Consider the following 13,296-nt stretch of genomic DNA (forward strand, 5'->3'; position numbering starts at 1 on the left):
AGCACAACAGTGAAGGAGGAAGGAGTGAAGCAGCAGGGGTGGAAACTTGTGCCTGGAGTGGGGTCCATAAACCCACCCTTGATACTTGTCCCTACTGATGGATCCCAGCCTATAGCCCTGTGTGGGAAGAAGACAGAAGAACACCATCCTAAGGACCTGGACAGCAGGAACAGGCCTTAGAACCAAGAAAGCAGCAAGATTCTGACCTGAGAACTGGTTTCCCTGGAGCCTGGCGTCGAGTAGCCGAAGACCTGGAGCCCGAGGTGGAGAAGCGGCGCTGACTGAGGTAGCAGACGTCGTACCCGGAGCCGCCTGAGGTCGTAAGAGGGCGCCGGCGGAGGTCGAGAGGAATACCAAGGGTCGAGAAGGAGGTGAACCGAGGTCGAGTGAGCGGCGTCATCGGAAGGGTGAAGTCCGCCCTCCGGAGTCGTCGGAGACCGAGGTAGAGGAGCACCGGAGGTCGGGAGTGAGGATCGCACTCCGGAGTCGCCCGGAACCTGTGAAGAGGAGCACCGGAGGTCGGGGGTGAGGATCGCACCCCGGAGTCGCCGGAAGTCGACAGCGAGGCCAGGCCGGCCGACGTCATCGGAGCCGAGAGCGTCATCGGACCGGAGCCGCCCGAAGTCGACATCGTGAAGAGACTGCCCGACGCCATCGAATCGGAGGTCGAGATCGAACCGAGGCCACCGACATCGGACCGGAACCGCCTACCGGCGTCGACAAAGAACTGACACTGTGCCGAGGCCGCCGAGACCGAACCGGAACCGCCTCACGGCGTCGACACGACTCCAGCGGCGTCGGAACATCAGAAAAGGGCAGTAAGTGGAGTAGAGGGCGCCTAAGGCCCTGTGGAGACCTGAGAGACTACTCTAAGGGGTTAGGGAGGTGCTGAAACCCACCTGACTGTGCCTGGGGTGAACTGGGACTAACCTAGAGAGGTTGTGTGGAGAAGGGAAGCCAGGGCATTGGAATTTCCCCCCTTTTGATCTACCTCAGTTTAGGCCTCAGCCTTTGCCTCAGCCAGGGAGTAGCCCCCCTCAAGCCTTCCACACCCTACAAGCTGTGCCTGGGCCAAATCAGCCCTTAAGAATTGAAGTGCCATCTGATTCACAAAGTGTACTGTATACTTCTAATTATTTATTGGGGATACTGTATTTATTAAGTTCTTATCTATTTATTGCTGCACTGAATTTATAGGTCCACAGGACTTGTTGGTGTACAGTATTTATTGGGACAGTATTTATTGGTACAGTATTTATTACCTCAAAGTATTTAATTGTCTGTATAGATTGCACTTGTATTTATGCCCTGTTATTTATGATCACCCCTATTTATTTCAGCAAACAGCAAATATTTATTTGACCTGCTCTATTTAAGAATTTGTATATTGTGATTGTTATTTATTTTCCCAATCAGCAACTAAGAGAAAAAGATAAAGAAGAATATTTTCATAATTTTTACGGTGTAGAGTCGTTTTTGGAACGGATGCACGCATGGTTATTGTATGGGTATATTGTATGCTTAGCACTGCGCCTGTTTCCTGACCACTCGAGCCAAGCTACCCCATTGTGTCGGGAAGGCCCTCCACCACCCTGCGGAGTGGGAGTGGGGCTGTTTCCAACACTCTGTGACTGCGGTCTAATTCCAATTATGTGTCATCGTAGAGTTGAAGCAGATGATGAAACAGTTATTTTGCATGTCTTTTCAATTCAGAGTTCGGTATTTCTTTGTTTGCCCTATCTTCATAGCCCTTCATCTTATGATCCAACAAAGTTTGTCTTGTTTCCAATATTTCTAATTTAAGTATCTGCTCATCTCTGTCATGCACTTGCTCCGCAAGATTATTTTTGAGTTGGTCTACCCATGTTTTGGCTTTTTGTAAAAAAATGATCACGATCAGAAAGTACTTTATGGAAATCCGGCCGCAAAGATATCATATCTGTACTGAATTCAGAGTGGAGCAGCTGAATGTCTGCTTTTGTAGAAGGAATTCGGATGTTTTGTGGATCAGCACTTGTCCCAGACTCGGTTTGGCACAAATCCACTTGGTGTTGTATCAGGCGTTTATCTCCTTTGAGCTTGTGAAGTAGATGGAGTTTTAGAAGTTGTTTTTGTTTTTTTTGCTGTGACCATTATTATAAATTTCAAGCGGGGTGTCCTCTTAAGCTCTCAAGTCTGGATATATGCTGATGTGGGTGTTCAAAAGGATTATACCCTACCCACCATCCTGATGGCCTGTTTTGTTGGTTTCTCTAGGAAATCGTGTATCAGGACAGCTGCTTGTTGCGTACTTAAGAGATATAGATTTATTCTTTCACGGGCCTTGATACGTGGACAGTGTAAAAGTTTGAGGCCGGAATCTCAATGTTCAAAGCAGCAGACAAGCTGCTCTGTCAGTCTGTTTTACATAGCTACAATAGCACCTCTCAACACACCTGGGATTGGTATACACAAGCCAGGCATGGGTGTTCCTGGTCAGACCCTCTCAGGAGTCTGCTGTATTGCAGCATTTCTAGCCCACGTTGAGATCCTCTATTAAACTAGTGTACTGTAATTCCAGTTCAATATTAAGCCATTGTGAGTCTTATCCAAGTGATTTGTCAGCTTTGAGTCAGGGGAGCTATAATGTTACCGCGTTACCTGCGGCGTTTCACCTCCTTATTTCCTCTCTTGTGAAACCGTGGGCAACTATCTAATGACTCAGGAGGGTCAGGAGCATGAAAATGTGTGATAGTACAAGATGGCCTTCAGTTACGGTGGGGCTCATCATAGTCAGTTTGCAACCGCCTTTTTGAAAAACTGCCATGTCTCCAGGCCGACTCGCCACTTTTTCTCCCCTTTGCTCCAGCGAAATAAACTGCGATGACTCCAGTCACCTATCATGATGTACAGCCAAGCTTGTCTATCCCTGTTCTAAAGCTCTGTGCAGAAGCATTTTCACTGACTCCCATGGCCCAGAGGGCAGAGCTCAGCTAGGGCATTTCCTGCTAGGTCTTTTTCTGTCCAAATTTGTAGTATTTCTAAGGAAATGCCATATATAAAGCTTCCAAATGATGTATAAGTGATCTTTAGGGTAGTGATTTCTACATACATGGCTTCATGGAAATCAGACTTGGAATGCTATGTTGAAAGATTAACATTTGATTGGTTTGTTCTCAGGAATGCTTCTTCCTTGCACATCCTCAAGCTCTTGAAATATTTTTCCACCCTCATCTCGCACAGAGAGTTGTTCAGTGCTACCTAGGGTCTGAATCGCTGCCCAGGATCATCAATATCTTTACCAAACCAACAGATGCAGGGAAACTTACACCATTGTTTGAGCCATGGCGAAGCTTCCAAAACAATTATCTTAACTGCAGTTTCCTATACTTTTTCCCCTCCAATCCCTGAAATTAAGAAGTGCCATACATTACTGCTATCATGTGATATGTATGCAGTGTTCCCCTGGTGTCACACATTGTATTTAACATAAATGTATCTTACTCTGTTTCCATCTATCCATTGTAGAACGTTAAAATCTTTTATCACCTGACGACAATACCCAGATACGTGACATTAGATGGATCAAGTATATTAACTCATTTTCAATGCTATTGTTCATGTTTTAAAGCACAGTTTCCTTATTTTATTTTCAATTTGGAGGCTAAGATTTAGAGCATACATAGTTATAAAATAATATTATACTAGACTTTCTACTGTGCTGTCCCATGCAATCTGTGACTCCTAGTGTAAAAGTAGGAAAACTTACCTCGTATTTAGTGACTTTTGGTGTAATGCCTGCTATGTGGTGGCTTCCGATGTACAATCCTGGATGTGGTAGGGATGCACCAACACAATGTAATCTTTACATGCCTTTTTTTGCTCTGTTTCTGCAGGGTAATGCTCCCAAACTAGTCTACACGCCACTGACAGACAAATGCTACCTTACTCTTACTCAAGCCATGAAGATGGGCCTTGGAGGAAATCCCTATGGCCCAGCTGGAACTGGAAAGACAGAATCTGTGAAGGCCTTGGGTGGACTTCTTGGAAGACAAGTTTTGGTATTCAATTGTGATGAGGTAAAGTATTGTAGACTGTCTGAACAAGAAAAATAAGAGGTTTACAAAGATTTAAAAATCCATACGTTTTCAGTACGGTACTTATAATTAGCAAACTATGAATGCTGTATTTATTTGTGTTCTCTGTTTCTTAGGAGACTCTGTTTAAATAACTAGATGCCAACTTTTACATTACTTTTTTAGTCTGTACAGAGTGTGTAATGGTCAAATGTTTTTCATCTCTTTAAAAGGGTATTGATGTGAAATCAATGGGCCGAATTTTCGTTGGATTGGTGAAGTGTGGTGCGTGGGGTTGTTTTGATGAGTTCAACAGACTGGAAGAAGCAGTCCTGTCTGCTGTATCCATGCAGATCCAAACCATTCAAGATGCCTTGAAAAATCATGATGCTGAATGTGAACTACTTGGAAAGAGGGTAAAGCACAACACAGTTGTTATGCTTACAGTAATATATGTGAAGATTCAAGCATTTGTTTTGGAATGCGGTAAAGACTAGATAGTTACATTTTTTATTTATTTTCATAACTTTTGCGTTTTTCATTACGATTAAGTGTCTCTTTTGTATCTTCTTAAAGCCTGCCATTTTCTTTACATCCTACAAGTTAACAAGGAGCTCTGAGGCGGGTGGCTAGCATGCACATAGGAATACCCAGCACTGGACAGCTGCTAGCAGTCACTCTAAGAACTGCCAGGTCATTTTCTCTGTTTGTCTATGAGGAATGTGAAAAGTTTTAAATAAAACACAATACCAGAAACCACTGAAAAACTGCAACGCATACCATGACCCTTAGAGCGTTCCGATATAATGGACAAGCGGCTAGGCACTGGAAACTTTTGGACTCTAAATGTATTGATTTCTCTGTAAATAGTACTGTTTATTACTTTAGTAGTTCAGTTCAGTTCAGTTCATAAACTTTATTCGGGTAGCTTCGTACCCATAAAAGCACAGCATCATAGCAAATTAAATAACAAGCGGAGAGTTAGAAATACATGATATTGGGAACATTTACAATGATATAACCATAACATTTTGATGGATTAGATTACAAGTTAAAAAGAACTTCATTGGTAATAAATAAATAAATTACTATTATATAAAACATTATATCATCCTACGTTGTACAAAGATAGCCAGTCATAATAAAATCTCTGGGGTCGGACATGGTCTTACGTGCTCTAGTAGCAATTCTCAATTTTAGTAGTTAATGTTTGGCAGATTTGCAGATACTTGCTGGATGGGTGACTATATGAGGCAGTTGCTTATGTGCACCAGTTTCCGTTTTTCACAGTTGCAGATGCCCAAGAGAGAAAAGGACGCCCATCTCTTGCCATTGGCAGACCCCAGCCATATGACATATCAGTATTTCCCTGGGATGAAATTAACGACTGGGAAATCTGGCCAACTTCGAATGACCCCCCTAAATTGGCTCTTCTTTTCAGAAGGCGGGAAAAGTGGCAGACTCAAATTGCCTGAGAGTTATTAAATATCATCAGTGTTTCTAAGATGAAATCGGCGGTCAATTTGCAGATCTTGACACATTCGCTCCGGCCAATCTCCACAGAATTTATGTACCTTGGAACTGGGTGCGCAGTTATTACTGATGGGTGGCATTTATTTTTCATTTGTGATATAGTAGAATTCAGCTATAGATGCCTAGGCCTGACTATTTCCACAACTCTGTTTTTTTCTTTTGACAAAGACTTAAATGCCCTCTGCAATTTCCTGTTCCATATGATTTGTATTCTCATTGCAGGTTGAACTCGATTCAAATTCAGGCATTTTTATCACAATGAACCCTGCTGGAAAGGGGTACGGAGGTAGACAGAAACTGCCTGATAACCTCAAGCAGCTTTTCAGGCCAGTGGCCATGTCCCGCCCGGACAATGAGCTCATTGCCGAAGTGATCCTGCATTCTGAAGGTTTTAAAGATGCTAAGATACTTGGACGAAAATTAGTGGCTATTTTTAACCTTGCCAGGTAAATATTGATTCTCGCTCACTCTGCCTCTCTCACCTTTCTCTAGTGTAGTGGAACACTATCTCTGTCTCTTGTTTCTCTTTTACACATCCACACATGCACTCCTCCACTTACTGTGAAGTCTGATCTAATTCTGATAATGGGCAACATCTCAACCAGACTCCTTACCGTAGAGTCTAAATTACTGTGGGCTAGAGGTAAAATTGTAAATCTTCTTAGATGAGGTAATAGCAGGAACATTTTTTGTCAGGTTAAAGCTACTAAAAAAAGAATTGATGTAGCCAGTAGGTTTGACTTTTATATAATGCATCTTTGCAGACAGAAGCACACATTAAGGTAGATAATACATGGTATGCAGAGTGACATATCTACAAATATCCATGTTCACACAGGCAACACACTTACAGCCACCCCGCATATAGACCAACAGACACATACCGATTCCTGAGCTCAACACCCATCCACATAGTCAACCGGATCTGCTGTCAACCGTACGCAATGGCTGGTATACATGGTATGTTGGTTACACATATAGCACTTTTTACTGATTAAACCCAACTCAAAGTGCCAGGTGGGACGGGAGTAATGCGATAGCGAATGAAGAAGGAGTCCTTTGAATGGAATGTTCTTCCCCAAAATGAAGTGGTAGTGGTTAGCTGACCTTGGCCCTCTGGTTTTCAAGGATGAAGCAGATGAGGATGACATGCTGCAAAAGAGAAAAGGAGAAAGCAGCAGAGGGGTATGCGGTATAAATCAGGGGGCAAACAATGTGGGAAAACAAAATGTGACGGAGGTAGGAATTGTTGACGATGGCATGACAAGCCAGTCAGAGCCAGGTACCCATGTCAATAGCTGTGTCGTGTCAGTGATTGACACAGGATGACAGCAAACATGCAGGCACACAAATGTTCCTAAACAGCACATGTATGGTCTGACAGCAGCAAAGCGGGCACACCTATTGAGCAAGGAATAATCAGACAGAAAGAAGGAAGGATTGAGATATGGATGCAGGTTTCATATTGACGTATTAATCAAACCCTCTGCTGATGTATTAGATTCTAGCTTCTTCAGCTACAGCCCTTTTTAGAGTGATCTCTTGTAAGTATCAATAAAGTGCTGAGTGAATTCCCTTTAACTTCTTGCCTTTAATCTTACATATGTAGCACTGCAATCCAGTATCTTCATTTCTTTAATTCGAAAATCAGATATACATAGGTTTACAATATCATTCCATCTTCATTATCATTTTGTAGGAGTCTGTGTATGGAATTTCCTTTTCAAATCTTTGCTATGAACTGCTTTGTTTAAATTACGCAATTAATGACTACAGGTCCCAGATTGTGGTGTCCCAAAATGTTGCGATTTGTTAAATGACAGTCCAGGACAAAAACATTGTTGAATTGGCTTGTAAAACAGGTAAATACCATTACTGAGCATAGTCTCTTCTACTTGTATATTCTTTTTTATGTTTTGACATGAATAGCACAGTTCTTAAAAACCGTATTGGGATCACTTTCTTTCTAAATATTTTAAAACTAAAGGTCAGGATGTTACTGTTTCAAATTAAATGTAGTGTAGGTATAAGTGTGCACAGAGTCCAGTGGATTCCCAAAGGTAGGCTGATATAAAGTTAGATAGCACCTCACTCTCTATCTGTGGTTGTGTGGTCGAGCAGTAAGGCAGTATCATAGGACAGTGTTAAGCATTTGTTGTACACACTCAGTCAGCAAATACATTCACACTCTCAAAGACTGAACTTCAGACCAATTGTTTTGTATCAAAAATATTCTTTTAGGTATTTTATTTCCTAGAACCAAGCACGCCTGGCACAGGTAAGTGGTAAGTACTTTGCATTAAATATACAGATTGTAACACAGTTTGGATCGCAATTGTAAATGTACTTTTATTTGGTCACAATAGTGTTACTGATAATGGAATTCTGTTCAGAATACAGTACATATACTTTGAATGGGATTTTCAGTAAGATTACAGGTAAGTTACTTTTCTTACTCAGAGTAGTATACCTGGATACTTCAATGGGACGTTTCCTGTAAACGGGTAAGTAAAATTGTTTTTGCTAAACAGTACAATTTTAAAAAATTTCTTTAGGTTTTTCAAACTCCACACTTGACTCAGTGGTCCCCCAGGGTCAAGGATGCACTCTAGTTTCACCCTCAGCGGCACTTGGGTGGCCGGGAGCAGCGTGCTGAGGCCAAATGTGATTCAAGGGGGGCCTCCGGTTGGTGGCTGCTGGCAAGCAGGCCACTTGGTTGTGGTAGCAAAGTTCCTGGACTTTATCTCAGGGCAAATGGGGAAACAAAGTAGCACCAAAGGTGCACCACAGCGGCACTAGGGCGGCCGGGTGCAGGGTGCTGTTTCGATGTCGGACGCCATGTTGTTTTCAATGGGGAACCTCCGGTTTGCAAAGGCACTGCAGGCTTGGGGACGAAGGTCTTCTGGGTGCGGCCATCACTTCGAGAGGTAAGTTCGGAAGTTAGGGGTTGGTTAGGCACCGTTGGTTTGGGCACCCAAAGCCGTGGGGCGTCGGTCGCAAGGGTGCCTTTTGGGGTTGGATCTTCTTACCAGCTCCTGGTTGGGGTTGAGGGGACCTTCCGGAATTATGCTGCAGGTGTCGGCTGGAGGCTTGAGGCAGGTCAGGAGTCAACGGGTCTCGAGTCTGGATCGCTGGGGGTAACTCCTCGTGGTGTTCGCTGACTCGAGCTTGCGCTGTGGACGGCGGGTGCAGAGTAGGGCTGATTCGCGGTGTTCGGCAGGAGCCAGAGGTTGCAGATAAACAAATCCGGTGTTCATTGGAGACAAAGTCTTTGTTCTTGAAGGCAGGTAGGCCCTCCAGGGTTTGAAGGTTGCTGGCTGCAGGACACACCGGGATTTCGCAGGAGCAGGTTCAAGGGGGAGACTGGCCGGTAGGGCTGGGGCCAAGTCAGTGGGCGTCTTCCTCTTGTTAGCTGCTGCACGGCTGTTCAGTCCTTCTTCTTCTTGTAGTTTCTTCTTGTCTGAGGAAGCAAGGTTCAGGGGTGCCCCTAAATACTAGATTTAGGGGCATTACAGGTAGGTAAAAGGGGGGGGACCAATGGGTCCCTTCGCGGGGATGAATACACACCCTATTATGCCACCCTCCAGTGTGAGGGAGGCATGAGCCTGTCCCATGTTGGCTGAGTCCCCCCAACTGCAAGATGGCGGGGACTGGGAGTTGCACTTCACCGCACCTCCCCACCTGAGGGGTGGATTGGCAGAGGTGGGCACACCTCTCTTGTTTTTCCCACCAGTTCTCCCGCCCAAAGTGAGGGTCAGACCGAGCGGGGACCAGTTGTTGAAAGCAGCAAGGGGCCTGGGGAAGCTCACAAAGGCAGCAAGCCTTTAAAGCTTCCACTTCATGAACCCTGCCCATACTGGGGGAGGAGGCTTGGCACCTCGTCCCAGGATGTGCATTGTTTCAGGCCCCTCTCAACCCTGGGGTCCAGAAACATGTCTAGTGGTGGCAGCTGAAAGCAGGCCCTCAGCCTGGACACTAGTGGTAGGTTCATTTTCAGGGGGCATCTCTAAGATGCCCTCTGTGTTAATTTTCCATTAAATCCCACACTGGCATCAGTGTGGGTTTAATGTGCTGAGAAGTTTGATACCAAACTTCTCAGTTTTCAGTGTAGCCATTATAGTGCTGTGGAGTTCGTAATGACAAACTCCCAGCACCACATACTCTTAATGGCAGAACTGCACTTACAATGTCTAAGAATGGACGTAGACACTGGAGGGGTACAGGGCTCATGCAACTGTACCCTCACCACTGGTATAGTGCACCCAGCTAGAGGGGTGGCTGATCTATGCCAGGGCAGTGGGTTGTAGACATTGCACACAGAAGTGTGTGCCATGTCAACTCTTCACTTTGTTCTGCACCAAAACATGCAGCCTGCAAAGGCAGTGTGTGTGTGTAGAGGTACAGGACCTCTAAGGGTGGCACAACAGGTACTGCAGCCCTTAGAGGTCTTCCCTGGTCACAGTGCCCTGGGTACCTGTGGTACAATTTACGAGGGGCTGACCTGTGGCCAGAGATGCCAATTGGGTTAGTTTTGGGGAAAGAACACAGACCCTGGAAACCTGATTGGGACCCAGGGCACATCAAGTGAAAGTGCATCAGTAGTCTGGCAAAAAGTGTGTGTGTGGGGGTTACAGCAACAGAAACCCACTTTCCTACATTTAGTGCCAGTGCCTGACAAGAAGGAAGATACACTGACAATTGCCCCTATTTTCCTCTGCAAGACTCTCCAGTGTATGGATGGGTTTGTTTTGTCTGTGCAAGGGTTAGGTTCCCTTGGCGGGTTTCCAGTGGAATAAGTATAGATTGACAGTGAGGAGATAGGGGCCAGGAGGGCATTTGGTCCCTCTTGGCGATTCACTCATTTAGACCCTCAATCAAGTTTTTACTGACTTTGGACTGCAGCAAGGGGAGTACTGCTAGCAGATAGCCATTTCCACTGGCTAACACTCACATGCAGAGACAGGTGGCCGGGTTGCATGGCCTGGGATGCTGCATAGGGAGTATATGTACTGACCTAGTGACAAACAGCATCAACACTGAAGACAAGAAGATAGTTATGATTGGGTCCTAATTAAAAAATACATTTGTGGATAGATTCCAAGGTGGAAGCTCTTGTACATTCATGTCACATTGTCAACTAAAGTTTAAAGTGATTCAGCAAAAAACATTCAAGCAAGCTGCTGCTGGTCTGTCATTGGGCTACGGAGCTAATTTCTATTAGTATGGATCAGTAAGATGAAAGGAATAAAACTGTCTTCTAAGAAACACCACCCTGTGAATGGACAGATGTACATTGGAACATTTCCAATACCCTGACCTTTCCCATTGTAAGATATTTGGTTCCTCTTTATCTTAACTTGTCATGTGTTATCCACTAGCTTCTAAAGTAGGCAACAAACAGGTTTTCTGCTGCTATTGTCTCCCTATATTATCAACAGCATTAGTCGAGATTGTGAAATTCCTGATGTTATCAAAGAAAGGAGCCTAATGGAGTGTGAGATGGGCTTGTCAGGGTGGCAATACATACACTACCCACCTAAAAGGATCCCACATCAGTTAAGACAACAGAAGAGACACTAGACTTTAGATGTAAGTATTTGCTCGTCACAATCTTAGAAGTTTCAACAAAGGATCTCTGGTGAAGCTTTTGAGGAAACAACAAGCTTTGTTTTTTTCATGGATGTTTCTCTTTGAAGACTGGGAGCTAGAAGTTTAACATTTTCAATATAGAGAATTAGGTATTATACAGTTCTGAACAAATTCAATTGAGTTCCGTGCTTCAGCAGGACATCGGGTCTGTTCTCAGCTGCTGAAGTTTATATTTGGTCGAGGGATATGAGAGACATCATGCGGCACAATGATTGAATTAGACCCTTTTGGCAGTTTGACTGGCAAAGGCTCTGGCTTCATAAAGCTTGTTTTTGAGGCTATTCAGTCAACCACTCCTGAGCAGAAAAGGCCTGTTTGAAAGTGATTGTAAGATTATGACCATGCCAATTGGATTCTAGAACGTTGTCACTCCAGACTGTGTACCGCCAGGTCACCATGGAACAGGGTTGTTCGCGATCACTCAAATCCCTAAAAACACATTGCTAATTCACATTTGAAGAAGATGTTTAAAGTAAATAGTGGTTTATGGGAGACAGTTTGGTAAAAAACACACATCTATATTCTATCCTCTGTATTCTCCTATGTGTAAAGTTTACGTTGGTTCCCTGATTGGTATCAAACTTTCACTTTGAGAATACAAAACTAGTGTCAACATTAAACTCAGTGCACAATTGATAGCTGGTTATGGTTTGTTCTTCTAGCTGGTCTCACTATCAATTCTCATCACACCTTCTAGGAAGTTCCAACCCAGAATAATTTTTATTATCTTCCTGAGCAGTAGTCTTATCTAGAGCGTGCGGTTTTTCACTGCTTCCTAGGAGACTCCATAAATACTGCTCGCAGTGCATAGGTATTTCCAGTTGTTGAGTTCTTGTCAAACTTTATGGACATCTTTCTGCCTGCCTCTATTTAGTCTCCAAAAATGTAAGTACTCTTAACAGATCTATTGTTTGTATTGTTCTACTGCTGTTGCTCCTACAATATTGCCTAACTTCATGGATGATTTTTGTTAATCTGTTTTGAAAGACTAGAACATTTGAGCTCTTGTGAGAACGCATCCAGAAGCATCTCGTAAATAATGTTGAGGCTCCCTTGAAGAAGAAAATCATGAGGAGATCAATCTTCAGTCATTAGTTTTTAGCAAATTCTATTTTTTTCGAGTGGGAGTAGGAAACTGAGTTTGTATTTATGGAAGGGTTTGTAGGGAAGGCATTTCTATGCACTTAGATACTCTCTTCCCATACTACTTCCTGTTCTGCTTTCTTTTTTTTAAAGTCTGCATATCATTTTGGCTTTCTTCTGTCCTCTTGCCAAATTTTCCAGTAATTGTTTTACAGTTTTTTTTTCCCTTTCTTCTGTTGTAGTTTGGAAGAAGAAGCTCTTCATATAGTATTCGTCCTGTTGATCTATGAGAGTTTTTGCACTAGTTCTAACACAATAAAATTAATTACTTGTTACTTTACAGTTACATTGATTACCTTATTTGGTTTGAGACAATCTTAGTAATTTGAACATAAACAAATGTAGTTAATTTTGGGCAATTTTCCATTGAAAAGCCGTAATTCCGATTGAGAGTGTGAGGGTTGGGCTCATTCGGATTCGGATTCTGATTCTTTTTCTTCTGATTTTCACTTATCAAGTTATATATGCTGTGAGTGAAAATCTAATCGGAATCAATCAATCAGGGAATTTTAAGTGCGCTACTCACCCGTTAGGGTCTCAAGGCACTAAGGGGGTTTAGGGGTCCGCAGATCTGTTTGTCCGACCGCAGATAGGTTTAGCCGAAGAGCCAGGTCTTGAGGGTCTTCCTGAAGGTATTCCGGGAGGGGGCGCGTCTTATGTCTGCCGGTAGCTCGTTTCAGGTCTTGGCTGCAATGTGAGTGAAAGGTCTTCTGCCTGCTCTGGCCCTTTGGACGCCCGGGGTTTCGGCCAGTGCGAGGTTGGAGGATAGAAGGTTTCTTTTGGGTACGTGGAAGTTGATTCTGTGGTTGAGGTATTTGGGTCCATAGTTGTGTAGGCATTTGTAGGCGTGAATGAGGATTTTGAAGGTGACTCTTTTCTCATGGGGAGCAAGTGGAGTCTTTGTACGTGTTGGCTG

The 13,296-nt window shown here is 43.8% G+C and overlaps 1 protein-coding gene across 1 annotated transcript in view; it reads left to right on the forward strand.

Moving 5' to 3' along the window:
• Positions 1-13,296, forward strand: part of DYNC2H1 (dynein cytoplasmic 2 heavy chain 1) — a 1,714,832-nt gene that overhangs the window by 532,602 nt on the left and 1,168,934 nt on the right. Inside the window, exons 33-35 of the mRNA XM_085621461.1 lie at positions 3,876-4,058; positions 4,289-4,471; positions 5,811-6,034. Coding sequence (XP_085477587.1) covers positions 3,876-4,058; positions 4,289-4,471; positions 5,811-6,034 — 590 coding nt within the window. The remainder of the gene's footprint in view (positions 1-3,875; positions 4,059-4,288; positions 4,472-5,810; positions 6,035-13,296) is intronic.

Source organism: Triturus cristatus, chromosome 8 (assembly GCF_964204655.1).
Source record: "Triturus cristatus chromosome 8, aTriCri1.1, whole genome shotgun sequence".
NCBI classification, from domain to species: Eukaryota; Metazoa; Chordata; class Amphibia; order Caudata; family Salamandridae; genus Triturus; species Triturus cristatus.